The sequence below is a fragment of the Grammomys surdaster genome, unplaced genomic scaffold, assembly GCF_004785775.1.
Source record: "Grammomys surdaster isolate TR1022 unplaced genomic scaffold, NIH_TR_1.0 125852, whole genome shotgun sequence".
Lineage (NCBI taxonomy): Eukaryota > Metazoa > Chordata > Mammalia > Rodentia > Muridae > Grammomys > Grammomys surdaster.
In genome coordinates, this window is record NW_021620678.1 from 88,256 (window position 1) to 108,377 (window position 20,122).

The 20,122-nt window shown below is 51.5% G+C and overlaps 1 protein-coding gene across 2 annotated transcripts in view; it reads right to left on the reverse strand.

Moving 5' to 3' along the window:
• Positions 1–9,193, reverse strand: part of Card10 (caspase recruitment domain family member 10) — a 28,184-nt gene extending 18,991 nt beyond the window's left edge. The window contains exons 1-5 of one of the 2 annotated variants that reach the window (XM_028789933.1): positions 9,020–9,193; positions 8,205–8,456; positions 7,468–7,605; positions 5,074–5,399; positions 503–694 (exon numbers count right to left, since the gene is read on the reverse strand). In XM_028789933.1, the coding sequence (XP_028645766.1) occupies positions 503–694; positions 5,074–5,399; positions 7,468–7,605; positions 8,205–8,439 (891 nt within the window). In that variant the 5' untranslated portion in view covers positions 8,440–8,456; positions 9,020–9,193. Of the gene's footprint in view, positions 1–502; positions 695–5,073; positions 5,400–7,467; positions 7,606–8,204; positions 8,457–9,019 lie in introns of those variants that run through there. The other variant, XM_028789934.1, reaches the window with a different exon arrangement.
• Between the last annotated feature and the right edge of the window lie 10,929 nt (positions 9,194–20,122).

The following is a 20,122-nucleotide window of genomic DNA, read 5'->3' on the forward strand; positions in this document are numbered from 1 at the left end:
AAAAAACCTAACCCTATCAAGCATAGTGGCTCACACCTGTAATTACAACACTCAAGAGACAGAGACAGGAGGACTACTTTTTGAAGCCAGTCTGGCCTACATAGCCAGTTCTAGATCAGGTGGGATTAGAGTGAGCCCAGGTCAAAGCAAAACAATCATGCAACAGGAAAAACTAGGATTGTAGTAGAAGTCAGGGCCCTGGGTTTGATCTCTAACGCCACATTTAAAAAGAGAAACTGGGACTTCTCTTTCTAAGAAAATGCTCACATAGGCTCAGGGGTGCGATTTTATGGGGTTCAGAGACTTCTGGGGGTTGGCTAGAGACCCCAGACTGAACCCCCTCCCCCCAGAGAGAGCAGTATGCTAAGGAACTCCCCACCAAGAGCCTGTCAGGTGAGAAGCGGCCCGGCCTGTGTGGGCCAGGTCAGACTCTGGTGCTATGTTCTCAGGCTCTGGTGACACAAGAACAGTGAACAGCGGAGGTCCAGCACCAGGGTCCTACCTGCTGAAGACCTTCCTGGAGCTCCTGCAATGAAGCCGTTAGCCGCTGGTTCTCTGCCCGGAGCTCAGAGAGAAGATCCGCCCCATCTGGCTCCCTCTCCTTCTCTTCGGCCCCAGGCGGTGGGCCCCTGGCCCTCCGTAGCAGCGCGCACTCTTCCTCCAGCCGGCTGACTTTGAGCTTGAGCTGATCCACCTGAGGCCCAAGACATGAGTCAGCCTGGATGGGACCCACTGGAAACCACTCCAAGGTGTCCCCAGCTTCCTGAGGTTTGCTCGACTCCAAACAGGAGCCAGGCTGAACAAATACAGAATAGGGAGAAAGGAAGCGGGAAAGCCAAGGCTATTCTCCCAGGGATCGCAATGAAAAGATGCCCTGCATGCAACACACAGTCTGGCCAATGTCAGTGTGAGAGAGGGGGAGGCTACTTGAGTATAGAAAGGGGGACAGGCAGAGGCAGATGCTCACAACTAGCCATTGAACTGATCATGGGGTTCTCAATAGAGGAGTTAGAGTGAAGACTGAAGGAGCTGAAAGGGTTTGTGGCACCATGAGGAGAGCAACAATACCAACCAACCACAGCTCCCAGGGTCTAAACCACCAGCCTGGGAGCACTTAGGGGGGGATCCAGGGCTTCAGCTGAATATGTAAAAGTGGAGGGCCCTGCTGGGCATAGGTGGAAGAAGAGAACCTTGACCTCATGAAGGCTGGATGCCCCAGGGTGTGGGAATTTTGAGGGTGGGGAGGTGGGAGTGGGGGGGTGTAGATAGAGGTTACATCCACAGAGAAGAAGGAGGAGGGGCGAGGGGATTGGGGGTTCCGAGGGGGTGGTGGGGGATGGGGTAAGGGGACAACATAGGAAATGTAAATAAATCATCCAATTAAAAAAAAGAAAAAAGAAAGGGGGACAGGGCCTGGACATAGCCCTGCCTAGACTGAGGGTGACCTTGAGCAAGGCATGCCTTTGGTTGTGCCTTTCTGGGTCTCCTTATCTTAACCAGAAGGAGAAAGAAGTGATGGGCCTGAGGCTCTCATCCAGCCCAGGAGCCAAGGATTGCCCCTCCAGCCCAGCCCCCACCCAGCCAGCCCCCAAAACACACAGGAGAGTGGGGACCCCTTCAGGAAATTCTTCACAAAGCATCTAGGTGCAGTGACATGTGCCCATAATCTCAGCACTCAGGAGGCTGAAGCAGGAGGCTTGCCAAAGATTCAAGGTTAGCCTGGGCTAATATTAAACTCCAAATCAGCCTGGGCTACACAGTGAAAGCCTATCTTTAAACAAAGGAAAGAGGAAAGAAAACCGTTATGGAGGGAGATTTTCTCTGAAAGAGTGGCTTGCAGGCTTATGACAACACCCCCACATCCAGGTTTGGGTTTAGTTTGGTATTCACCGCTGTACTCTGACACCTTAAACCAGTCCCTAATCTCTTCCCAGCCTCAGCTTTATCAGCCCAAGCGCGCTCTCTCTCTCTCTCTCTCTCTCTCTCTCTTGCGCGCGCGCACGTGCGCACACACACACACACACACACACACACACACACCCCTCCTAGAGCTGTTAAGAACTGAAAAAGACAAAGACAGGGCGAAGCAGGCTGTGAGGCCACCACCAGTGAGACACAGCCATTGTGGGGCTTTAAAGAAAGCCCAGGGCCCTGGCCTGTCACCAGCTCAGTACGGAAAGCCAGAGCCTGGCTTGGGAGCTAGGGGAGTGGGGGTGGGCAGCTGATGATAGCAGCTTGGCCCAGGGACGGACACGCATGATCAGTTTGCTGGAGTACAGTGTTTTTGGCCAGAGATGTTTGCCAAATGCATGTGGGATTCTTGGGTGACTGGGCTGAGGGAAGAAGAGCAACAGGTGCTGGCCATCATTGAGGTCACTGTGGGGGGAAGAACACAAGGACCTCTGGGGACATCCACAAGAGAACTAAGTCCTGGTGTCTTACAAGTGTCCTGGTCTGGAGAAAGACAGCCAGTCCTCCAGTCCTCCAGGCCCCCCGAGCCCAGAACAGCGCATGCATACACACCCTCGTCTGAAGCTGGGTCAGCAGCTCCTCAAATTAACAGTCCGCTCCTCCTCCACAAAGACTCAAAGTCTTGACCCTACATTCCTTTCCCCTCACAAAACACGCTTTGTGACCCAGCAGAGAAAGACAGCTGGTTTCAAAGGCCAGGCTGGCCACACCCTTCACAGCAAACCGCAACTGCACACCCAGGATCCTGCCTGACCCTCGGGCCAGCCAGCTTCCCCAGTGAGCTCAGAAGACAAGTCTCCAGGAAACCCGGATGCCTTTAATCCCGGTATACAAACTCCTGAGCTCGAAATTACACTCTTCACTCCTTAAATTTATGTTGCTCAGAAATAACAGCTCATTAACTTTGCACCCTATAAAACACGGTATTAAATCAGCTACCACAGACACCTGTCCACGGTGGGTGGAAACCAAGCTGCGAAGCCAGGCCCGCAGTGCTGTGGACTCCCACCTGCAAGGCCTCTTTAAACTTTAAGACAGGAAAAGCTCCAGGACGTGCAGGTGGATGGGGGGGGGGGGACTCTTTATTCTTCTGATCTCACTCACCACCCTCTAAATGCAAGTGCAGCCACCGAAGCAGCTGGTCCCAACCATGGTTACCGCAGGTGACAAAGGGCCCTTCCTCTGCATCTTCTCTAGCCTCCAGCCATTCCCACAGCAGCTCCAGCCCCAATGATTCGACACACACAGGACATCTCCCAGTCACACATGCACAGACCCAACTCACAAAAGGATGCCAACCCAGCCTGCCACAGCCTCGGGGCAGTGCCATCGGGGCAGTGACCATCACACTGCCCTCCCTGAGAAGTGGACCCTTCAGGAAAAACCTGACAAAGTTGCATGTCAATTTCCGAAAAGGTGGATTAGCTGAAGAAAGATGGAAGATCCCACTGCCCCTCAGCAAGGCAGGCAGCAAAGCCTCTTCAATCTCAGGATGCTAGGAAAGAGCTCTAGACAACCATTCTGTGCCTCAGTTTCCCCTTCCAGCAATGAGAACCACAACCACACCCAACTCCAACGGGAAAGTAAAAAGTATGAGCAGAACAATCAGCGCTCAGGGGTACTTCACAATGTTATGCCATCCTCAGAGTGACCTGTTACTTTAAGGATAAAGAAACTGAGCCACAGAGAGTGAAGCCTGGCCCTATGTGACACTGCTCACCAGCAACGGAAAGCAGTCAGAGACCCCACTTAGCACCAAATGCAAAGCAGATGTTCCGACAACGGCTGTCCAATCAGCTTCTGATTGCAAACACATCAGCTACACCTCAAGTAGGGCCAGCAGCCTCAGCAATCTGGGCTCCCCTCCCCGAAACATTGAGCCAGCCAGCGTGTATAAAGCCAGACGATGGTGCCCCAAAGTCCCACAAGCTGTTCGTGACCCCCTAGTTCCTACATCATTACCACCAACACTGAAGCCAGGCTTGTCAGGACGGAGCTCCAAATACGAACATCAGAAGCCACTGTGAACCCACTGGCACAGGAAACCTCTGAGCCAGATAGCTTCTCAGAGCTTGGGACAATGCATGGAGGACATTAGACATGGCAGAAACTCCACTCAATGGATTCCCAAGAAGAATGGAGGAGAATGAGGGAGACTCTATCCCTCAGCCTTTGAGGGGCTCTCAGTCCTTGAAAGGCAACCTGGAGATCCTCTGGAGAAGAACCAGCAGAGGTTCACTGGCCAGAGACAGGCAGAACGGCATCCCTCAGGAGGCCTGCTTGGGTACCAGGCAGGTGCAGTTTATACCTAGGCTCTGAGACCTTGAACAAGCCCCTTTACCAGTGTGAGCCCCTGCCATCTTACTGGGGAACGGAACCTGAGCACCATGCGTGCCCTGGTGAGGACGAGATGAGGCCACCTGTGGAACCTGCGCTGGAGAACCACAGCAGCTGACAGAATGCAGGTGTTAGGCACACGGCCTCTGCCAAGTGCTCTGCCTCTGCTGTTCCGAGCCTGGACCTCACTGAATCCTTACAGCCCAAAGTTTCATCCTCTTGGCCCAGCTGACAGTCATAAATCTGTTGTAGGGGCTATCCTAGGCACGGTAGGACATGTGGCAGCATCCTTGGCCTCTGCTTACTAAACGCTAATGTCATCATCCTAGTTGTGACATCCAAAACTGTTCCCAGAGCTTAGGGGTATGCCTCAGTCAGTTACAGTGCTTGCCTGTTAGGCACAGAGCCCCGGGGTTCCTAGCAGTACAAGACACCTGTAAGCCCAGCATTTGGGACATGGAGGCAGGAGGATCAGAAGTTCAAGGCTGTGCTCAGCTACATATTGAGTTTATGGTCAACTTGGGATAGCTCAGACCCTGTCCTAAAAAAATAGTAATAAAGTAAAACTCTTCCCAGAATGGCCATGCGTTTTGTGTGGTGTCTCCCTGAGAAGAGAACCAGTCCTAACACAATGAAACATGAACGCATGGCAGTCAGGGATTGATTATCAGTCACAACCGGGTGGATGGTGACTCTGAAACATGTATCGATGACCACGTTACCATTTCCCCCGCTTCTCCATCCCACCGTCTCTCTGGGGCCTACCGCAAGCTGCAGGTCTCGGCTGCGCAGCACGGCCGAGTTCTTCTCCTCGCTGAGCTGCGCCAGGCGCATGGCGATCATGTAGTTCTCATCCTTCAGACGCAGCAGCTCCAGGCTGCCCGCCTCCCAGTCCTCCCGCAGCCGCTGGCAGCGTTCCTGTGCCTGCTGCTGCTCCCGCAGACGCTGCTCGAGCCCTGCCCGCTCCTCCTCCAGTGCCCGGCCCCGGGCCTGCAGTTGCTGCTCTCGATGCAGCTGGCTCTTTCGAGCTTCCCGAAGCCTCCGGACCTCAGTCATCAAGAACTGAGTCAGGCCCTCAGGCCCTTCCTCATCTGCCAGGTCAGAGGAAAAAAAAAAAAAAAAGAATATTCAGAAGGGTGAAATAAAATTCAGGGAGATGCTGGACTGCACAGAAAAACTCAAAACCATAATAGCGCTGGAGGAAAATTCTGGAAAATATTTTTGCTGTTGTTGGACAGGGAATGTCTCCTCAAACAAGGCATAAAATCCAGGAGTTATGAGAGAAATAAAGTTTAAGAAATAAAGAAATAAATAAATAAAAAGCTGGCCAGGCAGCAGTGGCACACGTCTTCAAACCCAGCACTCCTGATGCAGAGGCAGGTGGATCTTTAAATTTGAAGCCAACCTGCTCTACAGAGCAAGTTCCTGGATAACCAGGGCTACACAGAGAAATTCGTGTCTCAAAATCTGAAACTAAAACAAAACTCTGAAAAGTTTTGTAGTAAAAGCGGTAACAAAGTTAAGAGACAAGCAAAAAAAAAAAAAAAGATCGTAGGAAAAAACTCTAATTGGACTCAAAGCCATAATACATAAAGAGTTCCTACAAAACAACAAGAACAGCAAACTAAGTAAAAACATGAGACAAAAACTAAACACATGTTTCATCCACCAGCAATAACAGTAATCCCAGTAATAATGCTTGTTAGCTTCCTTTATATTAGACACTGTATCAACTCATTTAAACTTAGTGACACTGTAAAGTAAACACTATGGCTCTAACCATCTTGCTTACCTACTATTCACTAAATAGTAAGCTATGAACTACATCACTTAAGAAGATACAGAGCTAGCTGGGCAATGGTAACACACAACTTTAACCCCATCACTTCCAGGGGGCAGGTGCAGGCAGATCTCTGAGTTTGAGGCAACCCCTGGAGAGGGGTCTAGGATGGCCAGGACTACACAGAGAAACCCTGTCTCAAAAAAAAAAAAAAAAAAAAAGATGCAAACCTGAAACATGATTCTTAGAGAACTATCTGGCAAAAATGTTTCATGCTCCGGATTCATAAAGGATTCACAAAGCAAAGGGACCCTCACAGTCTGCTGAGGGGAGCTACGAAATAAGACACTTAAAATGTATACATTCCCTGAGAGACTCTACTTCAGAAACTCCCCAGCTCAGAGTAGAACTGCACAGAACTGCCCCTGGGGGATGGAGAATGTCACAAAACCTGAAACGATCTGGTTGTCCACCCTCAAGGGACTCCACCAGTGAGTTATGTGACAGGTTCACTAAAACACATTGAGTATGCTGTCTCTTCAAACATGTGGAGTCAGATCCTGAGTAACTGCTCTGACAAGGAGCCTTGTCAGTTGTCCCAGAAAACAAAACACACATGGTCTAGATGTGTATCAAAGCTGGCTTGCTTATCACTCACTATGTAGCCTAGGCTGGCCTTAAACTTGGTCCTGCCTCTGCCTCCTGAGTGGTATTACAGTCAAGCAACACTACCCTGGGCTTAAATTTATTTATTTATTTATTTATTTATTTATTTATTTATTTATTTCCCAAGACAGGGTTTCTCTGTATAGCCCTGGCTGTCCTGGAACTCACTCTGTAGACCAGGCTGGCCTCGAACTCAGAAATCCGCCTGCCTCTGCCTCCCAAGTGCTGGAATTAAAGGCGTGCGCCACCACTGCCCGGCTTAAATTTCTTATTACATTTATCTATCTATCTATCTATCTATCTATCTATTTATTTGGAGCGGGGGAAGCATCTAATTGTAGCACAGAGGACAACTTTCAGGAGTCGGTTCTCTCCTACTGTGTGGTCCTGGGGAGTGAACTAGGGTGGCCGGGCTTGCTGGTACTGTCTTTATCCACTGAGCCTTCTCATTCAGTCTTGAAGGTTTACAAGAGAAACTAGCCATACCATTCGCAAAGATGCTTAGGGAGAGACAGTCATGCTAAGCGCATGGACTCTGAACTCTGGACTCAGCCTACCCTCCACCTCCGGTGGGGCCCTGAATAAACTTATGCAATGTGTGCCTTGGTTTCCTCATCTGTCCAATGGGTATAGTGGGAACAGGCCCCTGGTGTGGTTAGGATAAGAAATCTCTGCTCTGACACCGAGACTGGGACACCCATCAGATTGCTCACCAAGGATCATGGAGCAGCGTTGGGCAGGTTCCTGGCCAGTGAGCAGAGTGAAGTGTTCTGGGTAGTAGAATTCCAAGGCTTCCAGGAAGGCCTCGAAGCCCCTCTTGCCCCGGCAGCGTAAAATGTCTATGAGACGCCCTGAGGGTAAAGGTTGTGACAGGGGTCAGGATAAGGGCTTCCCCCAGTGCTCCTGTTCTCCACCCCCAACAATGCTCCAGGGCCTACGTTCCCCAGATTTTTGGGCTGTGACACACAACAGGGGCCTGTCCGAACACATCAGAGAGCAAAGCTCAGTCTGCCCTGGCTAGGAACACCAGACCCTCCCCACAGCACCTGCACTGCAGCAGGTCCCCAGCAACCCCTACACACACACACACACACATACACACACACGTATACATTACCCGTGCCCGGGGGCATCGGATGCCTGCGTTTCCCAGGCAAAATGCTCTCACTGACTTAAGTTCCCTAAGACCCCAGCCCCCTTGCCAGTCCTGGTACAAAGACACCCAGTGGGAGAGGAGCCTCGGAGAACTGACCCCTGACTGGAGCTTTTGAGAGAAACGGATTCTTTAAGGGGTGCATTCCCACACAAACCAGAGAGAACCAGAGAGGTCAAAGAGCACAGTGAAGATCCCACAGGGGTCGCCATCGGCACCGGCAACCACATCCAGCTGTCTGCTCTGGAGTGGGCCTAGGAAGGGAGAGGAAACCCCTGGCGGCGGCGGCGGGCTCACCGGTGCGGTTAGCGCGGCACGGGAAACGGTAGGTGCTGAGCACCTCCTCCTCGTCCTGCTCGTCCAGGACGCGGCACTGGCGCAGATACGGCGTGAGCTTGGCCGGGTTCAGGGCGCGCGTCAGCCGGTGCCGGACGCCCTCGATCCGCTCCCACAGCGCGTCCTCTTCGGCCTCCGACCCCGACCCCGCCCCAGCCTCCTCGTCGGCCTCGCCCGCGTCCGCCCGGCCCTGCATGGCCGCGTCCTCGGATCCTGCGGGCGACAGGCACGGTGGGCACGGAGCCTCGGCCACCGCACCTGGGCGTCGCCCGTGGGTCCGGGCGCTGTCGCGCTCTGTCTTCCCGAGACCCCACGCTGCTCTGCCTGCACCCTCCCGGGTCCCCGCGCGGTCACGCCCGAGTCCTCTCGGGCGTCGCGTCCCGTCAGCGTCCTTTCAGGTCCCCACGCTGCTGTCCCGACAGTGTCCTCCCGTCACTCACCACGGGCGCTGCAGCTGCCCTGGGCTCCCGGCTCCGTGCTCGGCCGACGGCTCCGGCGGCGCGACGGGGCGGTGCCCTCGGGGTCATTGGCTCCGCCCCCAGCCCCGCGGCCACCCAACATCGCCCGAGCCCCGCCGCGCTCCGGCTGTCCTCCCGGCCACTCTGCGGGCCAGCCGCGCCTCCCCACCCCCCCACCCCCGCTTCCTGTTTCCCGCCGGCTCTCCGGGCCAGTCCTGGCGGGGTCCGCACGGCCCTCCCACACCTGCCCGGCCCCCGACGGGGCGGGGCCGCCACGCGCGCGCTCGCACCCCGCGCGCCACCGCCGCCGCCGCTCACCTTGCCCCAGATCATGAGCAGGACAGCTGCAGGCACCCACTACAAGCCCGACGACCGGTGCAGCTGGCCACCCGGAGCCCTGAACGCGACAAGTGTCAGCTCCACTAGTCACACACGCCCTGCAGTCGACAGGTCACACCAACTTAGCGGGCTCTGGGCTCGGACCTCATCTTACCCACTTCAACCCGCATGGTACATCCACTCTGCTGGAAGCCACATACCTGCACATAATCTATGTCATCTTTCAGGAAATATCTGTCAAGTGTGGGACAGAGCCTCAGAGGCCGGCAGAACTTCCACATGTGTCCATCTTCTGGGATAATGGCCTTACAAGTGTTGGACAGACTACTCACCCGAAACAGACAGACTACTCACATGCCTCTTCCTCCCACAAACACCCTGTGTCCAAGCACTTGAAAGACCCGGGTCAGCTGTGAGCCTCTGCCGCTCAGCGTTGGAATCATTGCATCCTGTTCCCAGCTAGGCCTCTTATCTGCCAGTGACCTGGACAAGTGCCCCTCCACAGGCTCAGTATTCCCGAACACACTGCCAAGAGCTTACATCTTCCACTAAGCCCAGGACGGCCTGTGTGGGCAGCAGAGGGAGGGGGTCATGGGCACCTTTCCAAAGAAGGGAGTCAGTCCCTGCAGGCATCCAGACTGACTGCACCTCTCTTCCTGGGTAAAGCTGATGGCACATGGTGGTGGGGGAACCAGGATGCTTGCATTTCTGAATGGCTGTTCCTCCAGACCGTGGTCCAACTTGAGGAGGGTTTGGTGGTTAAAGTCAATTACGTTTGAAAAAGCAGCATCAAAACTCCCCTCTGCCTTTGAGACTAATGCTCACTCCCACAATAAGGCCCTGCATTCACATGATAGCAGCTCTCTGAGCACTGGAAAGTGCCCTCAGGGTGGCAAGAACAGGGGTGAGAGGACACCGAGGATCTGGAAAGATGTGTAGGTCCCCAAACCCACCCATACTTTCCGAATTAGATGCATCACTCACCCAAGGAAACAAGGGTGACCACAGAGGTGCCAAACAGCCCCTGCAGTAAAGAAACTAGTTTACCTACGTAACCTAGTTCCTTTCCCAGCCTTAAGGAACCACAGATTCTTGTTGACTTGGTTTTGTTTAGAGTATCACCAGTTCACCTGCACTAGAAGCCCTGTGGAGAAGACTGAATTCTAGTACAAACCTATCCGTTTACAAAGGAGGAAGCAGGGCCCCAGAGAGAACAAGAACTTGCCACACACTGGATCCGCCCTGGCCCCTCTCCCCTCCCCAGGCTCAGTATCCAGGTTCATACTAGACTCCCTCTCAAGGAGTGCCTCTCCTCTGCTGGCTGTGGATACCCTGACTCTGGCTCTCACAGGGAGCAACTCCTCCCTCAAGGAATGGCTCCACCCCACTGCAGCCCTGTGAATATTTTCACTTGGCCAGGATAATGGGAAGGAAACCCTGGAAAATGAGTCTTTAGTTAATTATTCTCTCATCAGAGGCAAAAACAGGGCCAGGGATCTGGCACTGAAACCAGGAATTAGCATGTAAGCTGACAGGCTGGGGTGCGGTGTCACAGAGTCACAACAGGTCTCAGAGCCTGCTCCTTTAAGAAGTCATAGAGATCCTGAAACACCTCACATGTGCACACATGGTCACATACATGCTCACAGGTGCACACTTGGTCTCACAGACACACTCACATGGACACAGATGCATTACTGTTCACACACACACACCAACACGCATGCATACACAGGGCTACAAACACATCATGCACGGGTACACACATGCAAAGTTACAGGGACACACACATACACACACATTCATATGGACACACTCATATGGACACACATGGTTACACAGGCACACTCAAAGACACAAGCACAGTTTTACACACATGCACAGACATGTAACAGATACACTCATATATACACACAGTTATGTACGTACAGATACACACAAATACATAGTTAGACATAATCATATACACACAATTGCATTTATACACACACTTACACACACACACACACTTGCCTGTGTAGGTCTGGAGCCTGGCAGCAGGCAGGAGTCAGCCCAACACCCACATCTCTATTGTCAACAAATGCCCCTGCTCAGTCTGCTGTCCCCGGGTGTTCCCAGCATGGAGGCTAGATAGATATCATTAAACATCCCTTCCAATACTGTCTTCCTGTGGCTTCTGCTCTATTATTCTTCTCCCTGTCACCATGCCAAGAAAGCAAGGCAGAAAGGGAGAGGTCCGAGTCCTCTGGGTCCCCAGGTACCTGGCCAAGAGTGCTAGACCTCCCAGAGGCTCCATTTCCCTGTCTGCAGGTGACAAGGGGTGAGCAGTGCCAGCCACACCTAGGGAGGACAGTGGAAGAGCAGGCCTGGTACCCTGGGGACTGATATTGGGCCTTAGCCATGTCTTCTTGGATAAAGGCCTTCCCCTTGGAGGAATGGCTGAGTGTTAGTAATGGCACGAGTCCTCCCTGTGCAGGAATGTGTGGTCCATCGGAGCTGAGGAAACTCCACCTTCAAAGTCATTTCTCTTTCCAACTCAAGGTGCCCACCCCTAGGTTTAAACCCCTCTGTGTCCCACCACCTCTGGCTCGTCCACACCCCTAACTCTTCAAGTACACTGTCTTTAACACTGAGCAGCCAAAGGGCTGGTTTGTTGTTGGTGTGTTTTGTTTTTGTTGTTGTTGTTGTTGTTGTTGCTGCTGCTGCTGCTGCTGCTGCTGCTGAGACAAGATTGCAATAGTTTGCACACACTAGCCTCAAATTCCCTGGCTCAAGTAATCCTCCTGCCTCAGCATCCCAAGTAGCTAGGATCACAAAGTCATAGCATCCTTGAGAGACCATTTCAAACCAGACTTCACTCAGGTTTAAACCTTCCCATTTTTTCCACGAAAAAAGAAGATGGAAACAGCGAAACCCGCCAGCTAGGTGTGCCCCCCACTGCCTCCACTCACCCACTGGCCCTACCTGCCCCTGTCAGCCTCTTCCACCTCAAGGCTACCTCTAGGCTTTTCCCTCTACCTGGAATGCATGTCCCTCCGCTCTTAGTCTTTGCCTTCCTTCTGGCTATTCCCAGAGATCAAACATCAACTTCTCCAGGGCAGAGACTTTGATCTGCTCCTCTACGGCCACTGCAGCTTCCTCTGCTCCTCATCTCTCTGGAACAACTCGGCTCACCTGCTCATAGGAGTGGGCTAGAATATTCCAGATTCAAGGATGAAGAATGGGCCAGAAAGGAGAGGAAGTTAGACGGGAGAAGAGTTGGGGACCGAGCATGGGCACCAGCAAGGTGTCAATCTTCACTTTTGTCAGGAGTGAGACTTTGATCCAGGTCTTCCTAGGCCAGCCACAGAGCATGCAGAGCCTGGGATCTCTGTTTTTCTCCCCACCTCTCAGGGCTGCCAGGGCCCCAGCATCTTCTTCCTCTAGGAAGACCTCCAATGGCATCCCAGGAATTTCAATCTCCTGGAGAGCTGAGAAAGAGACAGACAGACAGATTGGAGGAGGGCTGTGGGTGTGTGTAAGGGTGGCCATGGTCCAACCACCCCCATCACTCCCCTTCCCCCAACCTTGTTGGCCATCCCCAGAAGCTTGGCAGCAGGGAACAGAAATAGTGAGTCATTCTAGGTTCAACCAATGACAGAGCTCTGTGCCCACCTGGCCTTGGGTGGGGCATGAGACCAGAGGTAAGGCTGAGCTGGGAGGGACAAATAAGGGAATGGATTGAGACCAGAGAAAAGAACTAAACTGTTGCCATGAGACAAGATACTAAGGTTGGCCTGGCCACCGATTCCCCAGGCTGTACCACCCAGCTTCCTCAAGGGTCCTGTGTGTGCCTCCTCTTCTCCCGAGTTGGTTGGAAGAGATGCTTACCGATGCTCAATCCAGCAACAGAGGAACTTGAAGACAGAGGGCAGCTAGCGTAGCATCTCTATGGAGGGTGTGCCCTGCCTATAGGAGAAGGGGGCCAAGAGCTCTGCCTGGGGGCCAGAATTCCAGAGAAAGGCCCTGGACGGTCTGGCTGAGTCAGCTGGAAAGGGAGGGGTGAAAGAAGGGATGTGGGGACCTGCCTGTGAGTCACTGCCTCCAGGGCCTGGCAGGGTTCCTGGTGCTGCCTGCCCTACCTGGTATCACGAAGGTCTGGATTTAAATCCCAGCCCCCATCCCACCTCCTTTGTGACCTGGGCTAAACAGTAGACAACAATAGATGTATCTGGTGACTCTGAGGTCGTGCTTAGCACAAAGTCTGTGACCATTTATACACCGACACATTACCTATGTGCACCATGTAGGGTTAGTTACCTCAGAGCCTCAGAGCAGCCACCTGTTGGGGACCTCCTGTCTCTTGCTAAGAACTCACAGGTTTCCTGAGGTTGCATGCACAGGTGTTTGAACTCAAGTGAATGTTTATAGGTGTGTGGCTGTGACCTCCTGTCCTGTCTCACCGATCTGTACCCTCCCACCCATTTGATGCCCTGAAGACCCTGAGAGAAAAGCCCTCCTCCACACCCACTGCTGAAGAAACCCTCACCTTTGCCCAGGAGCATCAGAAAGCCCAGCTGAGGAGGAGGTGAGAGGGAAGGGTGGGGTGGGCAGAAGGAACAGCCAGGGCAGAAGCCTGAAGCTTCATCTAAGGCTTCCGAAAGGATTGGGCTTCCTGCTTGCTTCAACTTGCACCATCACAAGCCATGGGTCCTCCTCACCTTCACCCCTGCCCCCCTCCATGACTCACAGCATCCCACCAGCCCTGGCCCCTGGAGAGATGATGAGCTGAGAGCCACCCCTGCCAGGAAGCCTGGTGAATAAGCTCCCCTAGTGTTCACAGTCACTTGAGGTTGTGTGACATAGATGGGTTCAGCAGCTAACCCTGTGCCAAGTCCAGAACTCTGTCTTAGCAGCTTGAATGCAGGCCTGGTACTGCCCCCAAGTAAGGAACAGGCCCTCAGACAGAGCCACTCTCCCAGCCAAGGTCCAGCCTTCACTGTAGCAGGCTCCTGGTAGAAAGAGCCCCCTAGGCTGCAAGAGAGAGGCTTTCAGCCCCACATGTGCTCCTGGACTTCGGGGGAGGGGGAGGGGGCACAGGGAATTCACTTCTCCTTTTTTGATCTTATCTTCTCTACCTGTTTATCAAAGCCCCTAGAACTGCAGCTATAAGCAATAGTGCAGGAGCTGGGACCCGAATCTGGGTCCTCTGCAATAGCAGCAAGCGCTCTTAGCCTGTGAATCATCTCTCCAGACCCTTGCTTTTGCTTTTGTTTTTGTTTGGGGGTGGGGGGGCACATGTCAAACCATGGCTTATAGATAATTCTGCCCTTAAACTTATTGCAATCCTCCTGCCTCAGCTTCCCAAGTGCTGGGATTACCATCACGATGCCCAGAGGTTTTGTTTTGGGTTTTTTTTATCCCCCCTGAATATTTCCAGTCTGAGATTGACTGACTCCATGGATTAGAACCCAGAGATAGAAACGCCGGGTGGAGGTGGCTGGTGCCTACCTCTGATCCCAGAACTCAGGAAGCAGAGGCAGGCGGATTTCTGAGTTTGAGCCCAGTCTGGTTTACAGAGTGAGTTCCAGGTCAGCAAGGGCTACACAGAGAAACACTGTCTTAAAGAAAGAGAGACAGACAGACAGAGAGAGAAAAGAAAAGAAGAAAGAAAAGGAAAAGAGAAGAACCCAGAGACAAGAGGAAAGGCTCGCTGTGTGGTGTTGTAATCTCCAAGCCCCTACCTGCAGGGAGCTCTCAGGAAATTGGCAATGCAAATGGCCTGAGGCTTTGCTCAGCCACCCAGCTTCCCTACAGAACCCACCAGCCACTCTAACGCGGTTGGCCATGTCCCTCCCAGCCTCCTCCTCTCTGGCTCCCATGCACCCCTCCTCAGTTCTCTTTGCACATCTGCCCCTCCCCCACACATTAGAAAGCGGGGAGGGGTGGATACTCAATTCTTTCTCCACTTGCACTTCCCGCACTCCCGTCACCTCGTGGTACTTGCATCAAAGCCTGCCAACCCTTTTCTGTGTCCATCTGATACATTTTTCCCAGAGAACATAAACCTCTAATAATAAAGACAGGGCCTACTCCCCCATCACCACTTCCCTGCAGCCAGGCTCAGTACCAGGCACACAGCATGTCCACATATACCAATGGACTTGAAGGGTGACTGAGGCAGGCTCCTGCTGGCCTCCAGCTGAGCCCAGCTAGCCATGTGTGAAAAGAATGAACAAATGAATGGATAGTATCATTAAGTCCTGAGTGAATGGGACTCTGAAGATCACAGGACAGGCCTCTGAGACCTGGGACAATAAAAGCTGCCAACATTCCAGAGAGTTCTTGCGGCTAGGACAGTTTGAGTATTTCCGGTAACACGATCCTTTTAGTCCCCGTGTGAAATACCCACTGTGACTACCTAGACTTTATATATGAGGAATCTGAGGCTGAGTCACGTACTCTGCCCAAGTACCCAACTGGGAAGTAGGTAGCCTGAGATTTGAACCTAGTCATGATCTGCCCCTGCCACTGCTGCGCACTGCAAGCCAAAGGCTTCCTGGAGGAGGTGTGGCAACATCTGGCCTGGAAGAATGAGCTGACTGCTGCAACCTGGAAGGGAGACATTTATGCAATGGGGAAGTGGGCACACTGGTGTGGCTGGCAGGGTAGATAGAGCAGAAAAGACCCTGAGGAAGAAGCCGGCGCCAGGTGTTTCTGTGGAATATCTCTGTGTAGCGGCCCACCCCAGGATGGAGCAGTGTGAGGCCAGCAGGCGTGTTGCATGAGCTCTGGGGGTCTGTGTGGGGTAGGATCTGGCAGGAAGGCAAAGTATGGGTCATTGGTTGGGACAGCCGGGGCCGCTCACACTGAGGTGCTACTGTTGGTCTCCATGGCACGGTGGCATCAGAACTATCAGCTTCCTATACCATGGTTTCAAATACGTATGTCAGAGACATCCAGAGGAAGCCACCCCTTTTATATCTACCCCCTTGGAAGTCAGCCAGTGTCACTTCCACAATGTTGATCACAGCAGTCACAAGGGTGCCTGGGCTTGGGGGGAGGGGAGAATAGGGTGTCCAAGGTGTCCTCAACCTGTATCTCGAGACCCTATCGGGGTTGCCTATCAGATATTTACATTACGATTCATAACAGTACAACATTACATCTACGAAGTAGCAACGAAAATAATCCCACGGTTGGGGGGTCTTAAAGGGTCACAACATTAGGAAGGTTGAGGCGGAGGGGAGGGACCTGGAGGGATGGAGAGTCAAGACCCTCAAGTGTCAGCCAAGGACACTCTGAGGGTGGGCTCCGTAAAGGGGCAATGAGATATCCCTGCAGGTCACTTGTCACTAAGCCTGATGAACCATTTCAATCCCAAGGACGTGCATAATAAAAGGAGAGAACCAACTCCCAAAACACACACACACACACATACACACACACACCTGTCATCGGCACTAGGAAGGCTGAGGCTCGAGGACTTACTCTGTAGACCGGGAACTCACTCTCAGAGGAACTCACTCTGTAGACCAGGCTGGCCTCAAACTCAGAAATCCACCTGCCCCTGCCTCCCAAGTGCTGGGATTAAAGGCATGCGCCACCACTGCCCAGCTAGAGATTTTTGTCATACCAAGAGGGAAAGTAACTAAGACAGAAGTGAGACCAGGTATTTGAAATCTCACACACACATAAAATAAAATAAGATAAAATAAAATAAAATAAAATAAAATAAAATAAAATAAAATAAAAGTAAAACCACCACAACTAAGATCAAAGGTGAAGTGATATCAGATACGATAGACAGTGTGGATCAGGAAAACATCCTGCTAGTGCTTGGTTTAATTCTGTTTAATTTTATATCTTTTAGATCATGTTTAAGTGGTTTTTGGATTATTCAATTAAAAGGAATAATGGGGGGGCTGGAGAGATGGCTCAGTGATTCAGACCACCAGCTGTTCTTCCAGAGGGCCTGGGTTTGATTCCCAGCACCCACATGGCAGCTCACAACTGTCTGTAAACTCCAGTTCTCCAGGATGCAATGCCCTCTTCCGAACTCTGTGGATACAGACATACACACAAACACACAGGCAAAAGACCATACACATAAAATAATGACAAAATAACTTTAGATAAAAGTAATGATGGGAAGCATATAAAAGCTTTTCTGTAAAACAGTAACAAAAATACTTGATAGTGACAAGAGACCAATAGAGAGACAGCTGTAATCCTGGGACCTCGTGCTGGGTGTGGGGACACTTAGGAAGCAGAGGCCTGTAGATATCTGTGAGTTCGAGGCCAGTATGATCCACATAGTGAGTTTTAGGCCAGCCATGACTACACGGTGAGACCCTTGTCTCAAACAAAAAAGTCCAGAATTGGGCCTGGAGAGTTAGGTCGGTGGTTAAAGTCACTGCCCTTCCCAGCACTCACAGCTGCCTGTAACAGCAGTTCTGAGGGGGTTGACACACTCTGGCCTCCCTGGGCACCTGCATGCACCCAGGGCACATGAATTCATGTGTGCATTCGTGAAAATAAATAAACCTCCTTTTTAAAAGCCCAAAACATTGACAACACCAAATGTCATCAAATGAGGAATGACAGGAAATGACATTGTTGCTGGTGAAAACACAGGATAGCTACTTTGCCAGGAAGGATATATTTCGGGCTTCATTTTTATATATATATATTTTAAGTGGTTTGTTTGATTTTGGTCTTTTTGTTTTATGTTTTGAGCAGGGTCTTGTTATATAGCCCTGGATGGCTCACTACTGGCTATGTGGCCCATAGACATAGTCCTTGAACTCAAGGCAATCCTCCTGCCTCAGCCTCTCAAGTACTGGTATTACATGCATGTGATACCTCACTCCATTTTATTTATTCATTACTTTTGTTTTTTTGTTTTTGTTTTTTTGTTTTTTTTCAGACATGGTCTCGCTACCTAGCCCTGGCTGTCCGAGCACTCAGGCTGGCCTTGAACTCACAGCGATCCTCCTACTTCCATCTCCCATGTTCTGGCATTAAAAAACACTCAGCCCAGCTTAACTCCTGAGAGAAAGAAAGGTTCACTTACCATGGTGCCCAGCAGCTATGCTCCATGCTACTTGCCCAAGATTGAAACAGCCACACAAAATTCTGCATGCATGTTGCTTTCAGTTTTATTCCTCATTGCCGATACTTGGAAGCAAGCACAGTGTCCTCTGTAGATGAACAGATAACCAGGACGCCTCCAGACAATGAGATGTTATTCAGTGCTAAAAATTATCAGCAAGCCAGCCAGCCTTGGTGATACTCCCAGCACCTCGGAGGTGAAGGGTGAAGGAGAGATGATGGGAGTTCAAGGGCAGCCTTGGCTACATAGAGAGTTGGAGACCAATGAGACATGCCCACCCCCCCCCCCAAAGAAAAGCAAACAAACACAAAGAAAGAATGAGCAGCTGCGAGACCGGCGTGGTGATGAGCACCCACAAACCCAGCCCTTGGGAAGTGGAGGCAGGGAGGTCAAGGTGGTCTAAACCAGCCTGTGCTAGGTAGTGAGACCTGGTCCTCAAAGATGGGGGCGGGGAGACAGAGACAGAGAAGAGGAAGAGGAGGTGGAGGAAGAGGAGGAAGAGAGAAGGTAGGGAGAAGACAGGAAGGTAAGAAAAGAGCCACCAAGCTTGGACAAGTTTTACATTAAGCGGACCGTCTGCTGCTTTTAAGTTACTACAAGTTGCTAGCATCTCCGGCTCCTAACATCTGGAAGAGAGAAAACTCTAGGGACCATGGAAGGTAAGGTAAGGGGGCTGCCAGAGGTTTGAGGAAGGAGTGTGGGCAGGGGCAGGTGGCTCCAGTGGGGGCAAGCATCACTCAAAATCAACACATCCTTCTGAGTAGGAGTTTGATTCAGAGACAAGTTATATTGGAAATTCTATCTTCCTCGCTCGATGTTGCTGTAAATCTAGTATTTCTATTTTTAAAACAGTCTGGTTTGTTTTTGTTTTTTTGCTTTTTGTTTTTGGAGTGTTTTGTTTTTGTTTTGTTTTCTTTTGTTTTGTTTTTAAGGCTGCTCATTGTTAAGCCCACTGGCTGTTCTTGCAGACCTGAGTTCAGTTCTTGCACCCACTCTGGGTGGTTCCCTACGGCTCTGAGGGATCTGACCCCCTCTCCTGGCCTCTGAAGTCACTGTGCTCCATGTGGCAGACAGACACACAGCCATACACATAAATGAAAACAATAAGAAGTCTTTTTAAAAGAACCTTTAAAAAGAAAGAGTGAGATTGGGGCTGTAAGTCAGTGGCGGAGCACGTCCCTAGGCTCCACCCATCACAGCAAAACTCAAAGAACCACGAAAGCAGAAGCCTAGGCTTGATGGCCTGAGCATTTCATCCCAGCACTTGTGAGGCAGAAGTAGGCAGATCTCTGTGAGTTCAGGGCCAGCCTGGTCTGCTTGATGAGTTCTAGGTCAGCCAAGGATATACAGTGAGACCCTATCTCAAAGGGGGAGGGAAGATCATTTGTGAGACCATTAAAAAACAAAACAAAAAACAACAACAACAAAGAAAAAAACCTTCCTAAAATTAAATCAACAAAAGATTGGAAAAACCTCAACACTGAGAAGGACAAAACAGTCCAGTGTCTGAGTCATTGGGAAAGACACAGACAGAACCACACTTAGCATACACACACACCCACCATGTGGCTCTGTTCCAAAAGATAAACAAAAGCAGGCAGGAGGAGGAACTTCACCATTGCAGGTAGGAATGGGGGATGCACGGTTGCTGTGGAAAAGTTTGGCAGGTCCCCAAAAACTTAAACACAGAGTTGCCTTATGTCTCTTCGGTTCCCTAAGAGGACTGGTTATACCTCAACGGAGAGACCTCACTAAGCATGCCCAAGGTCCCCCAACACTAGGAAGGGGAAAAACAGTACCCAGGAAAATGGAGGATACCCACACAAACACTTCCCCATTGTGCTGGTTGCAAACTTGACATAAGCTAGAGTCACTTAGCAAGAGGGAACCTCAACTGAGGAATGGCCACTGTCCTGTGGGCGTGTCTAATTGCTAACTGATAGGGAGAGCCCAGCCCAATGAGGCTGATGCCAACCTGGGCAGGTGAA